Source organism: Microcaecilia unicolor, chromosome 1 (genome assembly GCF_901765095.1).
Source record: "Microcaecilia unicolor chromosome 1, aMicUni1.1, whole genome shotgun sequence".
Taxonomy (NCBI): Eukaryota; Metazoa; Chordata; class Amphibia; order Gymnophiona; family Siphonopidae; genus Microcaecilia; species Microcaecilia unicolor.
In genome coordinates, this window is record NC_044031.1 from 772,096,793 (window position 1) to 772,122,937 (window position 26,145).

General features: G+C 45.8%; 1 protein-coding gene across 3 annotated transcripts in view; it reads left to right on the forward strand.

Annotated features, from left to right (window-relative positions):
* ZFAND6 (zinc finger AN1-type containing 6) overlaps positions 1 to 26,145 on the forward strand; it is a 72,620-nt gene that overhangs the window by 42,826 nt on the left and 3,649 nt on the right. For all 3 annotated transcript variants that reach the window (XR_003940354.1, XM_030189835.1, XM_030189836.1), the window contains exon 7: positions 7,320 to 7,427. Coding sequence is in view for 2 of the 3 variants with exons in the window: in XM_030189835.1 (XP_030045695.1) it covers positions 7,320 to 7,427 (108 nt within the window). In the remaining variant the exon portion in view is untranslated. The remainder of the gene's footprint in view (positions 1 to 7,319; positions 7,428 to 26,145) is intronic.

Genomic DNA, 26,145 nt, shown 5'->3' on the forward strand with positions numbered 1-26,145 from the left:
GTTAAGTCATTCCTGTGCTGCTGGTAACATATCAAACATCCAAACAAAAACCAGAGAGTAATACAGTGGATAAATATATATTATATATAGATAGAAGGTTGACCATACATTATAAGACAAAAAACCAACAGTGAAATTGCTTCCAGAATCATTGGAGAACAGAAATTTACTCCTATTATTTCAGAATTAAAACCTCTGTTCAGTAATAGTGGCTATGCATCCGGAACAGTTTTTAACAGTATTACATCTCAACAGACATGTCTGTGTGTTTCCAATGAGTGGGCCTATTGCTTTTTCTTGTTTGATGCATTCCCTTGTCCATGGGCAACTTCTGCCTAAGCATGCTCAGAGTTTTTAGTGTTTGCATAGCTACCATGAGTAAGTCTGGCAAAAAGCCCAGGGCTGCCCAGTAGTAAGGACTGCTTTCTGTCAAACCCTGAAGTGCCCTCTAGTCCTTGGCCGCCTCCTCTCTATCCCTACTCATCGGCATCACTCTGTTTTCCTCTCTTCCCCTCCCCCCTTGTGAGTCCACCATATTCCCTCTCTCCCCACTTAAACAGATTGCCTCTGCCGAAACGCAGGTCTGTGTCGAGTCTCTGAAATAAAGGTTTTATCATCATTAGAAGTCTCCGCGTTGTTCCTGGACAGCCTGGTCTACTTCCAACTTTTTTTGTTTGTCCAGCCAGCCCTGCCATGGCTTTTCCTGTGCCCCGTCCTGCCTCTTCTGATGTAACTTCCTGTGTGCAGGTGGAAGAAAGGCCCTGGCAGAGCAGCTGAGACAGTCTGTTACGTCGTCGTCGTCGTTGCTGCTGCTCGCATGAGTTTGGAGGACCACAGGGAGTGGTGGGGGCTAGAAAGAGACCCTGGACTCATGGGGCAAAGTAGGAGATAGATACGGGGTCTGCAGGGAAGGAGGGAGTGGAGGAAGTGATTCTGGAACTTAGGAAAACAGATTACTAGGATCTATCTTTCGGTACCAGGTGGTCCAAGGAGCTTGATCTTGGTCCTGGTCCATAGTATTTTGATCCTTCATCTCTCTGTAGTTTTTCAATTCAACTACTGCTTCAGGCCTTGTGCCTTTGTTTTCACAGGAAAACACTCGGTGCTTTTTCCTCTGAAGACCTTACTGCCATGCCTTAAGTGATCAAATAAGGAGATGTGAGAAGTATTTTCTATCTGTAGAGCTCATTTCCAGAATCCAGACTATTCAAGTAGAATTCTGGTTTTGGCATTTACCTTCTTGATCCAGGAGAATGACAACTGCCTCCTCTGGTCAGGGGCCAACTTTTAAGATTGTGCACTTTCATTTACTGGAAATAGGCTAGTTCTGAAGGTTTGGAACCATTTCTGCTGCTCTATCTGCATAGAAAACTATGGAATATATTCCAGTCACCTCTAACCTTAAGTTGGGTGCTCCAGAAATTGACATCAAGATTTATAGAACTGGAGGTTTAGGTAGATTGGTCTAATCTGTCAGACATTTCCACTGTTTTTCCAGTTGAAGAGATTTGTCTCCATTTTCTCTTAGAACTTGCTTCTTGACCAGTCATAAGAACATAAGAATAGCCATACTGGGTCAGATTGATGGTCCATCTAGCCCAGTATCCTGCTTCCAACAGAGGCCAATCATGGTCACAAGTACCTGGCAGAATCCCAAAGAATAGCAAGGTTCCATGCTACCAATCCCAGGAATAGGTAGTAGCTTTCCCCATGTTTATCTTGTGGACTTTTCCTAGATATGTTAACTGCTGTTACTACATCCTCCAACAATGAGTTCTACAGCTTAACTATTGATTGAGTGAAAAAATATTTTATTATATTAGTTTAAAAAGTATTACCATGTAAGTTCATGGTGTGTCCCCTAGTCATGTTTGAAGCTGTGTAATTTCAAGGAGCATGCCTTGGCTATGTTTCTTAGTTTCAGAACCGCCTTCCCACTTTAAGTTGAAGGCATTCTGTTGACTTCTACAGGGATTTCTCCCCTTTGATCCTTACTCTTTAATTTGCTTACACTATTCCTCTGTATGATGTTAGACCAGTTTGGGTTAACACTTTTCATCTATGCAGATGACATTACTGTCTCTTACCTCTGTCCCAGTCTTGGTCAGAAACTTTGGAACACATTCAAGAGTATATTAGATTAATAGAGAATTGGATTCTGGTTCATCATCTAAAAATCGATAAAGAGTAAACTAAGTTTTTATGTTTCAATAATATTTATTGATGACACATCCAATTAAACAGCATACAGATGGATGCAATGCATGTATAACCATTGAACAACTTATAATTAAATGCAATACCAATAGAATGGTACTCATCAAAGTTTTTCCTTTTAGAACAATAAACCCCCCTCTCCTACCCCTGAAACTCAAATTTCCCCACCCACTAAACTCCCCCCTATCCACCCAACTCGAAGCCACTTGTGATCTTTGAAGTTCCTGCCCCCCACCCACCCAACTAGGAACTCCCCCAATGGGAGTATAACATACAAACAAACCCCTCTCATGTCGCATTGAGGAGTAGGCGACAACCTCGAGGGTGTAGAATCTGGAGATAATGACCCCTGATGGCCAAAAAATGTTTCTGTCTCTTTGGTGCTGACTGGGACTCCTGTACCTCCCAGGTCGCCAAGAGATATAAATAAATGTACCTGGTTCCTCCAGTGCCAAATGGCCAGGGGGTACTGTAACATCCAGTATTGCAGGATACACTTGCGGGCAAGCAAGCATAACTTACGCTGGAGCATCACTTCATTTTTATTGCGGCTCCTAAAGGCCCCCGGCACATCCAATAGCAACTGTTCTACCGTTCCCATAACCTTAATTCCCAACTCTAGTTCCCTAAAGTGTTGTATACGACGCCAGAAGGCTTCCACTGAAGGGCAACTCCACAAGATGGTATAGTGAACCCTGGGCTCCCCCACACTTAAGGCAGGTAGGCCTCGTCAACCCCCCCCCACACACACACATGAAACAGCTGAGAGGATGACATGTATGCTCTGTGAATAACGCAATAGGCACATTCCCTTAATCGTGCATCAGTTGTGAGGGCAGGTATACATGCTACTGAGAGTGAAATGTCCCATTGTGCCAGAGAGGCCCCCAACTCTCGTTCCCACCTAGGTTTGAGCCCAGTGTGGTCTTTGGGTAGTTTCCATTTGGTAAGGGCTTTATGTAAGAGCGAGACTGATATCTCTCCCTCCCTCAGGGAGTGGAAAAATTCTCTAAGCTTGTCACTCATTCGACTACTTATTGAAGTTTGGGTTAACGTTGAGAGGTAATGGCTGACTTGCCCGAACGCAAACCTATTCCCTCAAGAATCTCCTACCTTGTTCATTAGGTCCTCAGCTGAAGTGGGCATCTCATAAGTACATAAGTATTGCCATACTGGGAAAGACCAAAGGTCCATCAAGCCCAGCATCCTGTTTCCAACAGTGGCCAATCCAGGTCACAAATACCTGGCAAGATCCCAAAAAGTACAAAACATTTTATACTGCTTATCCCAGAAATAGTGGATTTTCTCCAAGTCCATTTAATAACGGTCTATGGACTTTTCCTTTAGGAAGCCGTCCAAACCTTTTTTTTTTAAACTCCGCTAAGCTAACCACCTTTACAGCATTCTCCGGCAACGAATTCCAGAGTTTAATTACACATTGAGTGAAGAAACATTTTCTCCGATTCGTTTTAAATTTACTACATTGTAGCTTCTTCGCATGCCCCCTAGTCCTAGTATTTTTGGAAAGCGTAAACAGACGCTTCACATCTACCCATTCAACTCCACTCATTATTTTATAGACCTCTATCTCCCCTTAGCTGCCTTTTCTCCAAGCTGAAGAGCCCTAGCCGCTTTAGCCTTTCCTCATAGGGAAGTCGTCCCATCCCCTTTATCATTTTCGTCGCCCTTCTCTGAACCTTTTCTAATTCCACTATATCTTTTTTGAGATTCGGTGACCAGAATTGAACACAATATTCGAGGTACCTAACATTCTATTTGCTTTCTTAGCCGCAGCAGCACACTGAGCAGAAGGTTTCAACGTATCATCAACTACGACACCTAGATCCCTTTCTTGGTCCGTGACTCCTAATGTGGAACCTTGCATGGCATAGCTATAATTCGAGTTCCTCTTTTCCACATGCATCACTTTGCACTTGCTCACATTAAACGTCATCTGCCATTTAGACGCCCAGTCTCGTAAGGTCCTCTTGTAATTTTTCACAATCCTCCCGCAATTTAATGACTTTCAATAACTTTGTGTCATCAGCAAATTTAATTACCTCACTAGTTACTCCCATCTCTAGGTCATTTATAAATATGTTAAAAAGCAGCGGTCCCAGCATAGACCCCTGGGGAACCCCACTAACTACCCTTCTCCATTGAGAATACTGACCATTTAACCCTACTCTGTTTTCTATCTTTTAACCAGTTTTTAATCCACAATAGAACACTACCTCCTATCCCATGACTCTCCAATTTTCTCTGGAGTCTTTCATGAGGTACTTTGTCAAACACCTTCTGAAAATCCAGATACACAATATCAACTGGCTCACCTTTATCCACATATTTGTTCACCCCTTCAAAGAAATGTAGTAGATTGGTGAGGCAAGATTTCCCTTCACTAAATCCATGTTGACTTTGTCTCATTTATCCATGCTTTTGAATATTCTCTGTAATTTTGTTCTTAATAATAGTCTCTACCATTTTGCCCGGCACCGACATCAGACTCATCGGTCTATAATTTCCCGGATCTCCTCTGGAACCTTTTTAAAAAATCGGCGTTACATTGGCCACCCTCCAATCTTCTTCGATTTTAAGGATAAATTACATATTTCTAACAGCTCTGCGAGCTCATTTTTCAGTTCTATCAGTACTCTGGGATGAATACCATCCAGTCCAGGAGATTTGCTACTCTTCAGTTTGTAGAACTGTCCCATTACATCCTCCAGGTTTACAGAGAATTCATTAAGTTTCTCCGACTCGTCAGCTTCGAATACCATTTCCAGCACCGGTATCCCACCCAAATTTTCCTCAGTGAAGACCGAAGCAAAGAATTAATTTAATCTCTCCACTACGGTTTTGTCTTCCCTGATCGCCCCTTTTACTCCTCGGTCATCTAGCGGTCCAACTGATTCTTTTGCCGGCTTCCTGCTTTTAATATACTGAAAAATGTTTTTACTATGTTTTTTTGCCTCTAATGCTATCTTTTTTTCGTAATCCCTCTTGGCCTTCTTTATCTGCGCCTTGCATTTGCTTTGACACTCCTTATGCTGCTTCTTGTTATTTTCAGACGGTTCCTTCTTCCATTTTCTGAAGGCGTTTCTTTTAGCCCTAATAGCTTCCTTCACCTCACTTTTCAACCAGGCCGGCTGTCTTTTGGAGTTCCGTCTTTCTTTTCTAATTTGTGGAATATGTTTGGCCTGGGCCTCCAGGATGGTATTTTTGAACTGCATCCATGCCTGTTGTAAAGTTTTTACCCTCTCAGTTGTCCCCCTAAGTTTTTTTTCCACCGTTCTTCTCATTTTATCATAGTCTCCTTTTTTTAAGTTAAACGCTAATGTATTTGACTTCCTGTGTATAGTTACTTCAAGGTCGATATTAAAACTGATCATATTATGATCACTGTTATCAAGCGGCCCCAGTACCAAAACGTTCCTCACCAGATCATGCGCTCCACTAAGGACCAAGTCTAGAATTTTTCCTTCTCTCGTCAGCTCCTGCACCAGCTGCTCCATAAAGTTGTCCTTGATTTCAGGAATTGTACCTCTCTAGCGTGTCCCGATGTTACATTTACCCAGTCTATATTTGGATAATTGAAGTCACCCATTATTATCACATTACCCATTTTGTTTGTGTGTCTGATTTCTTTTATCATTTCTGCGTCTACCTGCTCAACCTGGCGAGGCGGACGGTAGTACACTCCTATCACCATTTTTTTCCCTTTTATACATGGAATTTCAACCCACAGTGATTCAGAGGTGTGATTTGTGTCCTGCTGAATTTGTAATCTATCTGAGTCAAGGCTCTCGTTAATATACAATGCTACCCCTCCACCAGTCCGGTCCACCCTGTCACTACGGTATAGTTTGTACCCCGGTATGACAGTGTCCCACTGGTTATCCTCCTTCCACCAGGTCTCAGTAATGCCTATTATATCCAATTTTTCATTTAGTGCAAATATATTCCAATTCTCCCAGGACAGAGCAGGCTTGAGAGTGCGCATCCGTTGAGGTTGTCGGATAAGAGGGTGTGAAAGTACTAAGAACAGAGGTAGATTTCCAGTCCCAGGCAACACAAAATTTTTCTCTCATCCCCTCTTCAATTTCTGTGGCTAAACATGCCTATGCCGAGAATCACCACTGAGAAGAGACAGCTTTCAGCCAGTAAGAGACCTGGGCCAAATCCCTTTAAGAAGACAGTTTTCAAAGTTTGAACAGTGATGTCAGTTGGACCAACATCTCCTTGAAGATAGTGAAAAAATAGAGGAGGAATGGAAAGAGTGTGGGTAGTTGAAAGGGGAGTTGATGGGAGTATGTTGGAATGGGGAAGAGGGAAAACTAGCAGTAAATGGTTAGTGAGAATGAGGATCAGCAGTATTATCGGAGCAGGGAGGGGTAAGTCTTGCTTTCGTAAGTGTGTGTATAGACCAAAGAGAGGTCACTACCAAAGAAAAGGAACATCCAGCATAGACAACAGGATATATAAAGGACTTTATTATCTTTATAGACTCAAAATGCCCCACATGGCCATGTTTGGAAATTTCCATCAGGTGTGTAACTGCAATTAAAAATGTATAAATATAAAAGTAAGGAAACAGGGCAAGCGATCCAAAACAGTGGTATGAAAGGAGCAGATCACACAAGAAAAGGTTCTTTGAGAAATACTTTATTCATGTGATGTCTGCTCCTTTCGTAAGTACATAAGAGTTGCCATACTGGGACAGACCGAAGGTCCATCATCCCAGCATCCTGTTTCCAACAGTGGCCAATCCAGATCCCAAAACAGTACAAAACAATTTATGCTGCTTATCCTAGAAATAAGCAGTGGATTTTCCCCAAGTCCATTTTTATAATACCGCTAAATATAAAAGTAATACATAAAAATGAAGTAGAGGGACATAAGTACAGTTTTGTAAGATAATAAAGTCCTATTTACATTGAATCCTCTTTGTTGTCGTTTGGTAAATGGGTGAGAGGACGGAAGTGGTTCTGACAGCAATTAGAAGGGATGGGAGGAATTGAGTTCCCTTGACTGTTAGGTGGGAGTGGATGGAATTTATATCTTCTTGTACAGTTACTCCTGGTTTCATTGCTTTATCACAGCTTCAGCATCACAGAGTTTGTGTGAAGATGATGAAACGCCTCCAGAGAAAGGAAAAGTGAAGCGGAAGAATCGGTGTCACATGTGCAGGAAGAGCGTGGGTCTGACTGGTGAGAGAGAAACCCTGTCTCTGGATCTTTTACTTTTCCTTATGGAGACTGAAACTGACTGACTGACTCTCTCTTCTGCTGTCTGACATTTAGTCTCGCTGTAACATTGTGCAGAAACACATAACAGACAGTTCCTAATCCATATAAATTTGGATTTGGCTCAGGCCTTTGTTGGTGGCTCAAGATGAGTTACATTCAGGTACAGTAGATATTTTTATGTGAGAGGAAGCGACTTCTTGCCCTGGGATTTGTAGTGTGGAGTAACATAGTAGATGACGGCAGAGAAAGACCTGCATCCAGTCTGCCCAACAAGATAAACATATGTGCTACTTTTTGTGTATACCTGACCTTGATTTGTATCTGCCATTTTCAGGGCACAGACTGTAGAAGTCTGCCCCGCCTTCCCCCACCGGCTCTGCCACCCAATCTCGGCTAAGCGTCTGAGGATCCATTCCTTCTGAACAGGATTACTTTATGTTTATCCCACACATTCTTGAATTCCGTTACCATTTTCATCTCCACCACCTCCCGCGGGAGGGCATTCCAAGTATCCACCACTCTCTCCGTGAAAAAAATACTTCCTGACATTTTTCTTGAGCCTGCCCCCCCTTCAATCTCATTTCATGTCCTCTAGTTCTACTGCCTTCCCATCTACGGAAGAGGTTCATTTGTGGATTTATACCTTTCAAATATTTGAACGTCTGTATCATATCAACCCTGTTTCTGCTTTCCTCCAGGGTATACATGTTCAGGTCAGCAAGTCTCTCCTCATACGTCTTGTAATGCAAATCCAATACCATTCTCATAGCTTTTCTTTGCACTGCTTCGATTCTTTTTACATCCTTAGCAAGATACAGCCTCCAAAACTGAACACAATACCCAGGTGGGACCTCACCAACGACTTGTACAGGGGCATTAAAACCTCTCTTCTTCTGCTGGTCACACCTCTCTCTATACAGCCTAGCAACCATCTAGCTACGGCCACCGCCTTGTCACACTGTTTCGTCGCCTTCAGATCATAGTAACATAGTAGATGACGGCAGAAAAAGACCTGCATGGTCCATCCAGTCTGCCCAACAAGATAAACTCATATGTGTATACCTTACCTTGATTTGTACCTGCCTTTTTCAGGGCACAGACCATACAAGTCTGACCAGCAGTATTTCCCGCCTCCCAACCACCAGTCCCGCCTCCCATCACTGGCTCTGGCACAGACCGTATAAGTCTGCCCTCCACTATCCTCGCCTCCCAACCACCAACCTCTCTTCCCCCACCTGCTCCGCCAGATACTATCTCCCCAAGATCCCTCTCCCCATCTGTACATATCAGACTCTCACCGCCTAACTCATACGTCTCCTGTGGATTTCTATTCCCTAAGTGCATCACTTTGCGTTTCTTCGCATTGAATTTTAATTGCCAAACCTTAGACCATTCTTCTAGCTTCTGCAGATCCTTTTTCATGTTTTCCACTCCCTCCTGGGTGTCCACTCTGTTACAAATCTTAGTATCATCCGCAAAAGGGCAAACTTTACCTTCTAACCCTTCGGCAATGTCACTCACAAATATATTGAACAGAATTGGCCCCAGCACCGATCCCTGAGGCACCCCACTGCTCACCTTTCCCTCATCCGATCAAATTCCCTCATCCTCTGGCGTCTGTCCATCAACCAGTTCCTAATCCAGTTCACCACGTCTGGTTCTATCTTCAGCCTGTCTAGTTTATTCAAGAGCCTCCTGTGGGGAACCATGTCAAAAGCTTTGGTGAAATCTAAGTAGATTACGTCTTTAGCACGTCCCTGATTCAATTCTTCGGTCACCCAGTCAAAGAATTCAATGAGATTCATTTGGCACGATTTACCTTTGGTAAAACCATGTTGTTTCGGATCTTGCAACTTATTTGCTTCCAGGAAATTCACTATCCTTTCCTTCAGCATCGCTTCCATTACTTTTCCAATAATCAAAGTGAGGCTTACCGGCCTGTAGTTTCCAGCTTCTTCCCTATCACCACTTTTGTGAAGAGGGACCACATCCGCCGTTCTCCAATCCCACGGAACCTCTCACGTCTCCAAGGATTTATTAAATGTTTGAGAGGACCCGCCAGAACCTCTCTGAGCTCCCTCAATATCCTGGGGTGGATCCCATCCGGTCCCATGGCTTTATCCACCTTTAGCTTTTCAAGCTGTTCATACACACTCTCTTCCGTGAATGGTGCTCTATCCACTTCAATCTCATTTGTACTTTTTTGCAGTCCATCGCGGTCCTTCTCCAGGATTTTCTTCTGTGAAAACAGAACAAAAGTATCTATTTAGCAAATTTGCTTTTTCTTCATCATTATCTATATAGTGGTTCACAGCATCTTTCAGTCTCACAGTTCCCTTTTAGTCTTCCTCCTTTCACTTATATACCTGAAGAAATTTTTGTCGCCCCTCCTTACCTTTCTAGCCATTTGTTCTTCCGTTTGCGCTTTCACCAGACGTATCTCTCTCTCTTGGCTTCTTTCAGTTTCATCCGGTATTCCTCCCTGTGTTCCTTTTCTTGAGTTTTTGTGTATTTCTGGAACGCCAACTCTTTAGCCTTTATTTTCTCATCCACTTGCTTGGAGAACCATATCGGTTTCCTTTTTCTCTTGCTTTTATTTACTCTCCTTACATAAAGGTTTGTGGCCCTATTTATAGCTTCTTTCAGCCTGGACCACTGTCCTTCCACTTCTCGTTCGTCCTCCCAGCCCATCCTTCCTAGAAAGGGATCTGGGAGTCATCGTTAAGACGTTGAAAACGTCTGCTCAGTGTGCTGTGGCGGCTAAGAGAGCGCACAGAATGTTGAGTATTATTAGGAAAGGAATGGAAAACAAATACAAGGATGTTATAATGCCGTTGTATCGCTCCATAGTGCGACCGCACCTCGAATATTGTGTCCAATTCTGGTCGCTGCATCTCAAAAAAGATATAAAGGAATTGGAGAAGGTGCAGCGAAGGGCGATGAAAATGATAAAAGGGATGGAACGACTTCCCTATGAGGAAAGGCTAAGAAGGTTAGGGCTCTTCAGCTTGGAGAAAAGGCGGCTGAGGGGTGATATGATAGAAGTCTACAAGATAATCAGCGGATTAGAGCGGACAGATGTGAAGCGTTTGTTTACACTTTCAAACAATAGAACCAGGGGACACAAGATGAAGCTAGAATATGGTAGATTTAAACAAATAGGAGAGAGTTTTTCTTTACTCAGTGTGTGGTTGGACTCTGGAACTCGTTGCCGGAGAATGTAGTGACAGCACCTGGCCTTATGGAGTGTAAGGGGGGTTTGGACAGATTCCTTGAGGGGAAAGTCCATTGAACATTATTAAAAAATTATTATTTTTTATTTTGGGGGTTTTTGCTGGGTTCTTGAAGCCTGGATTGGCCACTGTCGGAGACAGGATGCTAGGCTTGATGGACCCTTGGTCTTTTCACAGTATGGCGGGACTTATGTACTCAGGTATTCCCCCATTTTACTAAAGTCAGCATGCTTGAAATCCAGAACTTTGAGTTTTGAGTGGCCGCCCTCCACTTACTACTACTACTTAACATTTCTAAAGCGCTACTAGGGTTACGCAGCGCTGTACAATTTAACATGGAAGGACGGTCCCTGCTCAAGGAGCTTACAATCTAAAAGACAGGTGTACAATCTAAAGACAAGTGTACAATCTAAAAGACAGGTTTACAATCTAAAGACAAGTGTACAATCTAAAAGACAGCCGTCATATCAAACCAAACTATTCGATGGTCACTGCTGCCCAGATGGGCCCCACTCAGACATTTGACACGTTATCCCCATTTGTGAGCACCAGATCCAGCATCGCTGCCTCCCTCGTGGGTTCCGTCACCATTTGTCTGAGCAGAGCACTTTGGAAAGCATCCACGATCTATCTACTTTCTGATTCCGCAGATGGAAACTTTCAATCTACATCCAGCAGATTGAAATCACCGAGCAACAGCACCTCTCTTTTCTTTCCCAACTTTTGAATATCTGTGATCAGATCTTTATCTAGTTCCTCCAATTGTGTCGGAGGTCTGTGGACAGAGGTTCTATCATCTCTTTTTAAGGTGATCCATATTGCTTCTTCCTTTCCCCAGGCCCCTGTCATTTCAGTCGCTGTGATATCATTTCTCATATACAGAGCTACTCCTCCACCTTTACGACCCTCTCTATCCTTCCTAAATAGATTATAGCCTGGTATGTTTGCATCCCATTCATGGGAACCATTGAGCCACATCTCCGTGATTGCAACAACATCTAAGTCTGCTTCCAATTTCAGGGCTTGAAGGACATGAACTTTATTGCTTAGACTGCAAGCATTTGTGGTCATCGCTTTCCATCTACATTTCCGTGGAATTTTTTTCTTCTGTTTAGTTTCTTGTTTAGTCTCACTTCCTGCTGTGTTGGTAAGAAGTGATTTGCTAAGATTGTTGTTTTCATTGCTTTCTTTTCTACTTTAGCTGGGGGTGAACTGTCTCCATATGCCACCCCCGCCTTCTAGTTTAAATGCCTAGAAATATATTGTCTGAATTTCTCCCCAAGGATTTTTTTTCCTGCCACAGTGAGATGCAGCCCATCATTACAGTATACCCTTTTGTTTCCATGTATTGCCCATCCTCCTATGTACCTAAATCCTTCTTGGTGACACCAGGCTTTGAGCCAGCTATTGAAATTCTCAGTACTTTGCAATCTTTTCTCTCCCTTTCCAAAGGTAGGTAGTACTTCAGAGAAAGCTATTGTTTGTATCAAAGATTTTAACCCCTCTCCCAGCTCCTGAAAAGCTCTCCGCGTGGCAAGTGGGGTATTACTGGACAAGTCATTTGTTCCTAGGTGGATAACAACATCAGTGTTTGACTCCTTAGTTTCTTCTCTGATTATAGAGATTATTTTGCTTGCTACTCCTGGTAGCTGAGGAGCCTGGAAGGCATTTCACTTTGGCCCCTTGAACTGTGTTTCAAAGTTAATGCCTCTGATAATGGAATCCCCTAGTAGCAACAGTTTCCTGTTATGAGTTTCAACATTAGTGATTTGGGGGTGTCTTTTCTCTTTGGGTACCTTCATATTTTTTTGTTTCACCTTCGTTGCTTTTTCTTCCGCCTCGGTTCTATTTTCAGGAACATCACAGTGCTGTAATGGAGGAAAAGAATTCTGTAGGGGCAACACTTGTGAGGGCGGATGTTTTTGTGTCACATAACGAAGTCTGCCTGAGCCTACTGTGAACCATCTATTCTTAGGTAGTTTTATTCTTTGAGGCAGTGGTGAGAAGATGGTATGATTCTGTGCAGTCCTAGAAGCTGCTTTAAGTGCGTCCAATTCCTGCTTTACTTTACTGAGCTCCTGTTTTAAACTAGATAGCTGAAGACAGATAGGAAAAGCCTTAAGTCTCCAGATGATTGGCCTTGAACGAAAAGCACCACAATTATTACAGAGAATAAAAGTCATCCTGATTGGTTGAAATGGGTATGAACATGTACTATGATGGGGTTAATAGTCTGCAAGATTGCCTGTGTATGACTGAGGAGTAAAGTTAATGAGTTTTGGCTTGTCTATAAATGACTGGAAAACCCTGGGGTGGATGGGATTATAAGTCCCATTGAGTCAGCCAAGTGCTGTATCAAAAAAGTTCTCTAGGTATGATCAGAACTGATACAGTCTGATCAAAGAATTTCCAGTTGATTTAACTTTCAAATTCCACTAGAATATAACTTTCCTTTAGTAAATAAATCTAAATATTCCCAATAATTATAGCAGTTTCATCAATGTAAAATGCAAATTTATAACCAGTTGAGAGACTAAGTTTGTGGTTTTGCCTAGGACTGGCAGAACCTTTCCACAAACTTAGAATGCTACAGGACCAGAAGCAGTTAGAAAAGCCTATCCTCTATCAGAGCTAGGTAGGAAAGGAAAGAAGGTAGATCTATGGGTATAGCTGATTAATAATGATTTTTTATTATCCTGCCAATACGGTACTGCCAACAGTGAGAGAAGCTTGATGAACAAGTTTAAGGAAGAGAAGGTAAAATGGTATTCTACGTGATATATGAGAATAGCAGCCAATGGATATGTTAACAGAGGTCCTTTTTATCTAGAGCAGGAAGCCCTTGATGCTGAGTAGAAGGCTGGGGATATACTGTGATAATGAAGGGTTTACTTTTCAGAGACAGTTGTAATTAAGGTGGAGTTAATTTGTGATAAGTAGTGTATTTAGGAAAGCTATTTAGGAACTGTCAGTCTTGGGGTGGGTGGGTTCAGGGGCAGGGTGGGTGGGCTGAAGCTTAAGACCTGTGGAATGTGTTTGCTGTAACCTATCTCGAGAGCTGTATTGAAATGCACCAGAATTGCCCAAAACCACAGGTCTAAGGTAGGGATTATCAGAAATAATGGCAGAAAATATCTTCTGTGAGCTTCCAACTCCTTCCAGCTTCTGAGGCAGAGATAGACCTCGTGGAATCTCCCGATCTCACCAGCAGAAGCTTAGCCACACCTGTGCTTTACAAATTGCTTACAACAAAACCAGGTGGGGGAGGGGGGCTCCACACACTATGGAAACAGGAAAAAAAAGTTCTAATACAGATTTAAAGCAGTTTTTAAATCTAGTTCTCAGATTAACAGACTGTTGCCACAATCTGGGTTTCTGCCAGGTACTTGTGACCTGACTTGGCCACTGTTTGGAAAACAGGCTACTGGGCTAGATGGACCATTGGTCTGACCCAGTATGGCTACTCTTGTGTTATATGTTCTGTTACATTCTAAATTTATGCCTGAGGCAGTGGAGGGTTAAATGACTTACCCAAGGTCACAAGGACCATCGTTGGGATTTAAACCATAGTTTATTATAACAAATATTAAATCAAGAAGCATAAGATTAGGGAATGTCTCTTGCAAATGAACAAGGCTATGACTAAGGAATGTCTCTTGCAAATGAACAAGGCTATGACTAAGGAATGTCTCTTGCAAATGAACAAGGCTATGACTAAGGAGTGTCTCTTGGTTTCTGGCCAGGCTTGACTATCTCACACTGGCTAACTGGGCCAAGTTTGAATGTGTGTTTTACTGCATCATTATGTGGGTTGTTTTTTTTTCTATTTCCATACAATAATTCTGTATTCAGTGAGTTATACGACTTCCGCATAGTAAACATTAACTGATGTGGGAGGATTCTCGTACCATACTGTTCAACACATTTCATGTAAAGATACATTAAAACGGGTTGCAGTAACAACATCCAGTTTCTGTTCTGTTTTTTCAGCCTCAGCAACTTCACATTTGCAAATCAGATATCTGCTACACAAGTATGTGTGTGGAAGAAGGAACTATTCTTTAGTTGTGAAGGGTGTGTGGGAATCTAGGGTGAAGGAATGTGGTTCTGTATATCCCAGTACATCCAGGGTAGTAATCTGAGCCCTGGTCTCTTGCCCCTAGACTGAATACTTCTCCCGTTTATGTTAATAACGGAGACTGACCCTCAGGGCTTTTGGAAAAATATATGGTTTATTATAGCAACAGAAATAGTAATATTAATAACGATAAAGCAGTTTCCTAAAAATAGTTCAGTTACAACTTCTATCACTCCTGTCCTCTGTGAACACAACCCCCACCCCGAAAACAATTATTCTGGAACCTTTTTCCAGTTCCAAGGCAATCATGAGTGTCTCTTCTCGATGCAGGAATAAGCAGAGCAGCTGTTAAACATAGAAGCTGAATGTTACATGAAGCCTGGCAGTTCAGAGTTCTATGTTCTTAATGTCTTCCCGTTCATAAGTCCAGTATGGTCCCATTCCTACTTGGGTTCCTGTAGAAATATGCAAATGGCAATGGGCCAGGGTGACAAATGAAACTTGTCATGCAAAGCAAAGTGTTTAAAGAAAAAGTGAGCAGCAGCACTTTACCTCTCTTCTCTGTCTAGCAGTTAGTAAGTTCAGAATCCATGCTCTTCATGTGTCTTCTGTTTGTGATTGGTGGCATGTGATTCCCTCAATGAAACAGAAAATGAAGACAGATAAAGACTAGATAGAGATCCAATGTACTTGTCCCAAGCTTACTTGAATTGAGAGAGTTTTTGTCTTCACGACCTCCACAAGGAGGCCGTTCCACAAATTCACTACCCTTTCCGTAAAGAAGTATTTCCTCATGTTATTTGACATTCACCTTCAGTTATTTATTTATTTTATTTGCTACATTTGTACCCCACATTTTCCCACCTATTTGCAGGCTCAATGTAGCTTACATTATATTGCATTACATTATATATTATATTCATCCTTTGCTCCCTCATTCCAGACTTGCCTCCTGTGCATTTTTGCCACATTGAGATGTTTAACATAAATCCAACATAAATCCGATCCAACATAAATCCCAGCAACACAGCATAACTAATGATCGTACTGGACAATTTATCGTCTTCACTTCTTCCTTCGACCCCTTGATGCCTGATCCACACCTACCTCATCTGACCACAATATAACTTAGTTATCTGTTATCAACCGAATTGGCAACAGCCTGTACTGTACTATGTAAGCCACATTGAGCCTGCAAATAGGTGGGAAAATGTGGGGTACAAATGTAACAAAAATAAATACCTATCATATCTCCCTTCTCCCACCTTTCTTCCAAAGTATACATATAGCGATCTTGGTCTGTCCACATATGCTTTACGATGACTACTGGCTATTTTAGTAGCTGCCCTCTGGACCGACTCATCCAGTTTATATCTTTTTGAAGGTGTGGTCTCCAGAATTGTACACCAGAGTCTTTTACAAGAGGCATCATCACCTCCTTTTTCCTACTGATCATTCTTCATACTTTGCACCCAAGCAACCTTCTAATTTTTGCTGCCGACTTTTCTACCTGTTTCACCACCTTAAGATCATCACATACAGTCACACCCAAGTCCTGCTCCTCTTTCATACACAAAAGTTTTTCACCCCCTAAACTGTATGCATGACCCTGCATTTTTGAGCATTAAATCTTAACTGCCGGATTCCAGGTAATTCTTCAAGCTTCACTAGGTCCTTCCTCATGTTATCCACACCATCAGAAGTGTCTACCCTATTTCCAATTTTGGTATCTGCAAAGAGGCAAACCTTGCCAGACAGCCCTTCAGCAATATTGCTTACAAAAAAAGAACCAGTCCAAGAAACGAACCTTGCAGCACACCACTGGTAATATCCTTTCCTTTAGAATGAACTCCATTTACCACTACCCTCTGTCACCTTCCACTCAACCAGTTCCTAAACCAGTCAGTCACTTTATGGTCCATACCAAGGGCACTTGGTTTATTTTATTAGTCATCTATGCAGAAACGTATCAAAGGTGGAGCTAGAACTTCACAGGTTTACTCTATATGAGCATGTGCATCCACCTTAACCTCAGTATTTTCTCTATCTAGCAGGTGGATGGTCATAATTGTGCAGCTCTGGATTGCTTAGCTCCTGCCCAGGTCCCCCAGGTCTGGTAGAGCTTTTGGGTTGAGGCGGCCCAGGCTTAGGGTCTAATTGTATACCTGGTGGCACTAGGTCTCTCCCTTCCTTCCCCCCCCCCCCCCAAATTGCTCCACTCCTAGTCACAAAGTCTTGCGAGGTAGCCTCTGGAAGTCTCGGCAGCCATTCTAAAAAAGCAGAGAGGAGAGGATTAGCACCGCAGTACCAGACAGGAAAGAGTGGGGAATCTTTCCTTCCCTAAAGAAGCCATTAGACCATCAAGCTTCCTCAAGCTATGTATCGGGAGGACACCCAGGGTCGGAGGGGAGTTGGATGGATGGAGTCGGAAAGGTAAAAGGGGAGTCTGTTTCCCCTTCGTCATGCCGCCGTCATCGCCGTACACTCAAAGCGAGCGAGCCTATGATCTGCTGCATCCACGTTGTTCTTTATTGTTGGCGTTTTTATTTAATTTCCCTTATATTTTCAAACATGCCGGCTTGTGCAGCATATGGATGTACATAGAGGAAATATAGTGGAATAACTTTTCATAGCTAGAGTAGTAATTTGTTATAAATCGTAATCAGTGTGTTATTTGGAGAGGCTGGTTATAGGAACACCCTAGCATGTAAACAGTGGCGTAGAGGCGGTCCGCCCCGGGTGCACGCCGCTGGGGGTGTCGGCTCCGCGCTGGTGCACTGCCCTCTCTGCCCCGGAGCAGGTTACTTCCTGTTCCGGGACAGAGAGAGCAGTGAATCAGCGCGGAGCCGACACACCCCAGCAACATGCAGTCAGGGCGGATCGGCCCTCACGCCCGTCCCTCGCCGCAGGTATGCGCTCCGGGGGGGGGGGTGCGCTGTGCTGCACCCGGGGGGGGGGGGGTGCGCAGCGGCGACCCGCCCCGGGTGTCAGCTTCCCTCGCTACGGCTCTGCATGTAAACATAGTAAATGACGGCAGATAAAAACCTGTACGGTCCCATCCAGTCTGCCCAACAAGATAAACTAGGATTTGAAGATGGGCAGGGAGGGGGCTTGGCGTATGGGCTCAGGGAGTTTGTTCCAAGCATAGGATGAGGCGAGGCAGAAAGGGCGGAGCCTGGAGTTGGCGGTGGTATGCGATACTTTATATGTATACCTGAGTTTGATTTGTCCTTTCCATTTTCAGGGCACAGACTGTAGAAGTCTACCCAGCACTGTTCTTGTACTAAAAGTTCTTTTTTTCATTTGCAAGAAGTCTTTATTAGCCAGTGAAACTGAACAAAAAAAAAATACACAATACCATTAGCAAGAAAGCAGAACTCCACTGCTTATACAAAGAATCTAATGGTCCTTCTTGCATTATAACATTCAACAGTTTCAACTTTCCTTCAGTAACATCACAAAACTTCAAATTTTTTGGAGTTTTACTGGATCTAGTGATATCCCACCCATTCCTTCCTCCCTCCCCCCTTCTTGTACTAAAAGTTCTGAAGCTAACGTTGAAGCACCTTAAAATTTACACTCCAGCCCATCCATCAATCAGGGTGTAGACTGTAGAAGTCCGTTCAGCACTGGTTTTGCTTCCCAGTTACCGGCATTGCCACCTAATCTCCGCTAAGATTCCGTAGATCCATTCCTTCTAAACAGGATTCCTTTGTGTTTATCCCACGCATGTTTGAATTCCATTACCGGTTTCATCTCCACCACCTCCCAAGGGAAGGCATTCCATGTATCCACCACCCTTTCTGTTTAAAAAAAAAAAAAATAAAACAAATCCTGACCTTACTTCTGAGTCTGCCCCCCCCTTCAACCTCAATTCATGTCCTCTAGTTCTACTGCCTTCCCGTCTCCGGAAAAGGTTTGTTTGTGGATTAATCCCTTTCAAATATTTACTTAAGTACATAAATAATGCCATACTGGGAAAAGACCAAGGGTCCATTGAGCCCAGCATCTTGTCCACGACAGCGGCCAATCCAGGCCAAGGGCACCTGGCAAGCTTCCCAAACGTACAAACATTCGATACATGTTATTCCTGGGATTTTGGATTTTTCCAAGTCTGTTTAGTAGCGGTTTATGGACTTGTCCTTTAGGAAACCATCCAACCCCTTTTAAAACTCTGCTAAGCTAACCGCCTTCACCACATTTTCCGGCAATGAATTCCAGAGTTTAATTACACGTTGGGTGAAGAAACATTTTCTCCGATTTGTTTTAAATTTACTACACTGTAGTTTAATCGCATGCCCCCTATTCCTAGTATTTTTGGAAAGCATGAACAGACGCTTCACATCCACCTGTATCACGTCTGTATCATGTCTCCCCTGTTTCTCCTTTCCTCCAAGGTATACATGTTCAGGTCGGCAAGTCTCTCCTCATACAGTTAGCTTTTCTTTGCACCGCTTCAACTCTTTTTACATCCTTAGCAAGATAAGGCCTCCAAAACTGAACACAATACTCCAAGTTGGGCCTTATCAATGACTTGTAGAGGGGCATCAACACTTCCTTTCTTCTCCTGGTTATACCCCTCTCTATGCATCCTAGCATCCTTCTGGCCATGGCCGTCGCCTTGTCGCATTGTTTCTTCACCTTCAGATCCTCGGGCACCAACACCCCAAGGTCTCTCTCCTGAGTCAAGCTTACTAATGTCTCCCCTCATGTTAAGTACATTTTGGGTTTCTGCACCCCACTGTACACTATGGGGCTCATTTTCAGAGCACTTAGCCTTCCAAAGTTCCATAGGTTTCTATGGAACTTTGGAAGGCTAAGTGCTTTGAAAATATGCCTCTATATCACTGTAAACTTCTTGGCATTAAATTTTAACTTACAATTTACCACAAAGTATTCCAGTTATTAAACATGAACACTTTGTTATCGATATATGTACACACATTATCAACAATTTCTCTGTTTTCATGGAACTCACTTCCACATGCCTTTCACAGCGCCATCCACGCAGTCAAAACAGACTCATACATTCCACCCACATACTGCAATGCATCGAAATTACATTACAATGCTTATGCTTATAATTTGAATCAAATGTCTTCCCTTGACTTTTGATAATGTTCTGAAATATTCCTTCCATACGTTTGAATCAAAAACAGAAGTTCCAAAGAAGCTGACACGAGCCGCTTTCCCAGAGCAGCTCAAATATTTTTATAATGACAAAGTCAAAGTGACGGTTGTTCCAAAGCAATAGAACTCCACGTACGGATAATGAGTCTTGGTATATAATCAAGGGTCACTTCTATCTCCCCCAGCTAAATATCATGCTTGACTGCTGGCGTGGCAACACTGTGCAGCGTTAAGAAGGCTTCCGTGAAGAACCGTTATTCCATATCATCATGCTGATCAATCCATAGACTGGTGGGTTGTGTCCATCTACCAGCAGGTGGAGATAGAGAGCAATCCTTTTGCCTCCCTATATGTGGTCATGTGCTGCTGGAAACTCCTCAGTATGTTCTCTATCTCAGCAGGTGGTGGTCACACACAGCAGCAGCTCTGGCTAGTTCTCCAAGCCTAATTCTTAGGTTTTGTTGAGTACCTGGGGTTGAGGGCTCTTCTTGAGCAAGTGCAAACCTGGTGGTGCCAGGTCCCTCCTTTTCTCCCCCCTCCCGCTGGCTTCGTTTAAAAAAAAAAAAAAAATTTTGACGTCCTTTAAGGGCGTTTATTTCAACGTTTATATCAGCGTTTATTGCAGCTGCTCACTGGGACACCAGTTCGTTACAGCTCGGAGCAAGAAGCAGGTAATTTTACCTTTTTATAGCGGGCAGGGGGTTCCCCGTTCGGTCTCCACGTGGCTTATGGCGTCGGAGGGCGAGGACGCGAAGATTCGCTCCCCAGACCGCGTGGGTGCGTCTAGCGGGGATGCAGGGGTTTTCAAAGCCTGAATCGCCTTTGTTGGGCATCAGTTTGGAGTCCGGTCAGTGTCTCGGTTCTTCCCCCGGTGCGGCGGTTTTTCCCGCCATAAGCGCCCATCCCCTGTTGTTCGCCCACTCCATGTTGGCCGGCCACTCTGCTCGGACGGCTTCTTCTTGGGCCGCCCTCGAGCTGGGAGACGTTAATGCTATGGTCGCCCTTGATTCGGGCGACGACAAGAAAGCGGCGAAAGTTAAGCGCCGTTCTTCCCACGCAGCTCCTTCTCGGAGTTTCGCGCCAGACACCATTTTGGATGCGCAGCATGTTTCTCCCCCGCTCTTGCGAGCGCCGGTTGAGGGTGCGTCTAGGGCCGTGGCCCAGGCGACAGAAGTGCACAGTCTAGGGGGTTTTGTCCCCTGAGTTCTTTTTGCTGCTGCATCATCAGGCGTTTCTTATGATAAACGCTGCCCCGGCTCCCCCCTCTGATCAAGGGGCTGAGGCCTCCGGAAGCAAACGCCCTCAGGTAGACTTCCAGGCCCTAGAGGACTTGGTCTCCTCTGATGTAGATGAGGGCAGCGTATCTGAGTTCTCCCAACGGTCCTTTGGGGATTCCTTGGAGGAGGCGGATTCCCGCTCGGATGGAGCGGATGAACCCTCTGCAGCACGGATCTTTTGCTCAGAGGATTTGCCCAACCTGTTAGTGCAGGCCATGAGCATTTTGAAGAGTTCCTCTCCGGAGGACGTCTCTCCCTCAGCCTCTGTTGGCTCTGCCATTATGCGGGGGACTAAGCGCCCGCCTAGAACCTTCCACGTGCATGATTGCACACCTTGATTTCGGCTCAATGGGATTTCCCAGAAGCGAGCCTTAAAGTGGCTAGGGCTATGTCCCGCCTCTATCCTCTGCCTGAAGGTGAACGGGAATCCTTTCTTGGGCCTACCATAGATTCTTTAATCACTGCGGTGACTAAGAAAACGGCGTTGCTGGTGGAAGGTGGCACGGCCCTAAAGGACGCCCTAGACAGGAGTTTGGAGGCGGCTTTAAAGTCGTCCTTCGAGGCAGCTGCTTTAAGTTTACAGGCCTCAATTTGTGGCTCCTATGTGGCCAGGGCGTGCCGGACGCTTGCGCAGCGGGCTTCCCCCTCGGATCCTTCCTTGAGGACTGATTGGCCAGCCCTGGAATCGGGCTTGGCCTACTTGGCAGGCTGGCTGTATGATGTCTTGAGAGCCTCGGCTAAAGGTATGGCTCAGACAGTCTCTGCATGGCGGTGGCTTTGGCTGAAGCATTGGTCTGCTGACCACGCGTCTAAGTCTCGCCTGGCTAAGTTGCCTTTTAAAGGCAAGCTGCTCTTTGGGGTCGAGCTGGACAAGATTGTGTCCGATCTCGGCACGTCTAAGGGCAAGAGGTTACCGGAGGTCAGGGCTCGGGCCAATGGTGCCCGCCCCGGTTCCTCCAAAGGACGGTTTCAGGAAGCCCGTCGGTATTGCCCGGGCAAGTCGAGCTCCTCTGCCCCCTCTTCCATCAAAAGGAATTTCTCCCCCAAGCAGCATTCCTTTCGCAGAGACCGCCGTCCCGGAGGTGCCACCTCCGGTCCTCCCCCAGGGTCTCGTACCCAATGACGGGGCGCTGGTCCATGTCCCAGAGCAGATTGGAGGACGCCTATCCTCGTTTCTGGGCGAGTGGACCAGGGTAACTTCGGACGCTTGAGTGCTGGAAGTCATCAGAGACGGCTACAAGCTAGAGTTCTGCCGACCCTTAAGAATCGGGTTTGTGCACTCTCCCTGCAAGTCTCCGGTCAAGCTGTGGCAGTGCAGCAGACTTTGGACAATCTGATCCGCCTGGGTGTGGTCGTTCCGGTGCCAGAGATCCTCTGGCAAGGGACGTTACTCCATTTCTTTGTGGTACCTAAGAAAGGAGGTTTTGTCCGGCCTATCCTCGACCTCAAGGGGTCAATCGGGCTTTGGAAGTTCGGCACTTCCGAATGGAGACTCTCCGCTCTGTTATAGCGGCAGTACAGGTAGGGGAGTTCCTGGCATCCTTGGACATCAAGGAAGCTTACTTGCATATTCCCATCTGGCCTCCTCATCAACGCTTTCCGCGTTTTGCAGTTCTGAGGACACTCCCAGTTCAGAGCCCTCCCTTTCGGGTTGGCTACTGCTCCGCGGACCTTCTCCAAGTTATGGTGGTCATCGCGGCCTTCCTACACAAGAAAGGAGTACAAGTCCATCCTTATCTGGATGACTGGTTGATCCGAGCCCCCTCTTATGCAGAGTGCGGCAGAGCTTCAGACCGGATGATTGCTCTTTTGAGCTCCCTGAGGTGGATCATCAACTGGGAGAAAAGCCAGCTGCGCCCGACTCAGTCTCTGGAGTATCTGGGAGTTCGATTCGACCCCCAAGTGGGCAGAGTGTTCCTGCCAGACAATCGGATTGTCAAGCTTCAGGCTCAGGTGGACAAGTTCCTAGCAGCCTCTTCTCTTCGGGCTCGGGACTATGGGCAGCTGTTGGGCTCTATGACGGCCACGATGGAAGTAGTGCCCTGGGTCAGGGCCCATATGAGACCTATACAGCTCTCTCTGCTGCAGCGATGGACTCCAGCTTCGGAGGATTACGCTGTGCGCCTTCCCTTGGATCCAGCGGTGCGCATGGCGCTGAGCTGGTGGCTGAGGCCAGACAAGCTGTCCGCAGGAATGCCTCTTGTGACCCTGGAGTGTGTTTTTCGTCACGGCGGACGCCTCTTTGTGGGGCTGGGGAGCCCACTGCTTGGGAAGGACAGCGCAGGGGCTCTGGTCCCCTGCAGAGGCAGAGTGGTCTATCAACCTCCCGGAACTCAGAGCCATTCGGTTGGCGCCTTTGGAGTTACTCCCGGGCCTGGCGCTGAAGCCAGTACGGGTCCTGTCGGACAATGCCACGGCTGTGGCCTATGTCAATCACCGGGGAGGTACCAGGAGCGCCCCTCTAGCCAAGGAGGCCATGAAGCTATGCCTGTGGGCGGAAGCAAACCTGGAACAGCTGTCGGCGGCCCACATTGCGGGAGTCATGAATATTGCTCAGGCGTTCTTGGACATCACGAAGTGCTGGGGCCAGCCGAGCCTAGATTTGATGGCGTCTTCAGCCAATTGCCAAGTGCCGCGCTTTTTCAGCAGAGGACGGGACCCTCGATCTCTGGGAGTAGATGTTCTTCTCCCACAGTGGCCGACACAGGAGCTCCTCTTTGTGTTCCCGCCTTGTCCCATGTTGGGCAGGGTGCTAGGCCGGGTGGCAAAGCATCTGGGCCGGATAATCCTGGTGAGTCCGGATTGGGCCAGACGTCCCTGGTATGCGGACTTGATCAGGCTCTCAGTGGACGGACCTCTGCAGATGCCAGTGGAGCGGGGCCTGTTGCATCAGGGTCCCGTGCTGATGGAGGATCCCTCCCCCTTTGGTCTTATGGCCTGGCTATTGAGCGGCAGCGTTGGAGCAAGCAGAGCTTCTCAGACAAGGTCATCGCCACTATGCTCAGAGCGAGGAAGCGCTCTACTTCTACTGATTACGCCAGGGTTTGGCGTACCTTTGCATCGTGGTGTGAGGCAGGCTCACTTTCTCCCTTCACTGCTCCAATTTCATCAGTGTTGGCATTCCTGCAAGAAGGTCTGGAAAAAGGCCTGTCGCTCAGTTCCCTTAAGGTCCAGGTAGCGGCTCTTGCTTGCTTCAGGGGTCACCTGAAGGGTGTTTCCCTGGCATTGCAGCCAGATGTGGTGCGCTTTCTCAAGAGAGTTATTCACCTGCGCCCTCCTCTGCACGCAGTGGTACCTGCGTGGAATCTCAATCTGGTGCTAAGAGCCTTGCAGAAGCCGCCTTGTGAACCCTTGTCGAGGGCATCTCTGAAAGAATTGACGTTGAAAGCAGTCTTTTGGTGGCTATCGCTTCAGCCAGAAGAGTTTCCAAGCTCCAGGCGCTATCATGTAGAGAGCCCTTTCTGCAGTTCACTGAGGCAGGAGTGTCTATTCGCACAGTGCCTTCCTTCCTGCCCAAGATTGGTCCTCGCTTCCATGTGAATCAGCAGCTCTGTCTACCCTCCTTTCGTAGGGAGGACTACCCAGAGGAGTACTCTGCTCTCAAATATTTAGATGTGAGACGAGTCATCATCAGATACTTGGAAGTGACCAATGATTCCGGAAGTCGGATCATCTGTTTGTGCTGTTCGCAGGTCCTCGTAAGGGTCTGCAGGCTGTCAAGCCTACAGTGGCACGATGGGTCAAGGAACCCATTGCAGGGAAGGTGCCGCCTATCCAGCTGAAGGCTCACTCCACTAGAGTACAGGCGGCCTCGTTGGCAGAGGCCGAGTCCGTCTCCTTGGAAGAGATTTGTAGGGCGGCAACTTGGGCATCGGCTCATACCTTCTCCAGACATTACCGCTTGACTGTGGCTGCTCGGGCGGAGGCCCGGTTTGGAGCTTCAGTGTTGCGGTCAGGGATTTCTGTGACCCGCCCTGGGTGAGTACTGCTTCGGTACATCCCACCAGTCTATGGATTGATCAGCATGATGATATGGAAGGTAAAATTATGTATCATACCTGATAATTTTCTTTCCATTAATCATAGCTGATCAATCCATAGCCCCTCCCAGATATCTGTACTGTTTATATTCTGGTTGCATTTTAGGTTCAAGTTTAGTCTTCAGTGCCTGTTCAGGAGGACTTTGTGTTCAAGTTTTTCAATTGGATTCTTCAGGAGTTGAGACGATTTGTGTTACAGTGAGCTGCTGCATTCCTCTCCCCCCCCTCCCCCCCCCCCCCCCCCCCCCCCCGTTTTACGGGGCTGGATTGATACCTAAATTCTGCCGGCGCTCCCTCCCGCTTCGTGCGGCTGTAGGGCAGCTTTGTACCCCTCCCGCTTCAGCGGTGTTAGGGTCAGTCAGCTCCTCCCGCGGTTGCGGTTGCAGGATAAGCCAGATCCCCCCGCATCGGCGGGTGTGGTGTCCCTCCCCCGCTCCGCGGGGATGAGCTGGACGGATTCCCCTCCCCCACTTGTGTGGGGATGAGCTGGGTTAATTCCCCTCCCCCGTTTCGGCGGTGGTGAGCTGGGCAGAGTGTCCCTTTGTGGGTGTAATTCTCTAAGTGCTGAGTCCTGCGGATGGAGCTTTGATATCGACATACTGAGGAGTTTCCGGCAGTACATGACCACATATAGGGAGGCAAAAGGATTGCTCTCTATCTCCACCTGCTGGTAGATGGACACAACCCACCAGTCTATGGATTGATCAGCTATGATTAATGGAAAGAAAATTATCAGGTATGATACATAATTTTACCTTAGAGTCAACTTAATGACATAACTTTAGTTCCTCAATGCGAGACCGCATTTCGTGATGTACTTCATCAGGAGGAACCACTCCCCACAACCTGTAACAGTTCAATAACACATACCCAAAACAAATCGTATCAGAATCTCAAACACTTGTTTAAATTGTAGTCTTA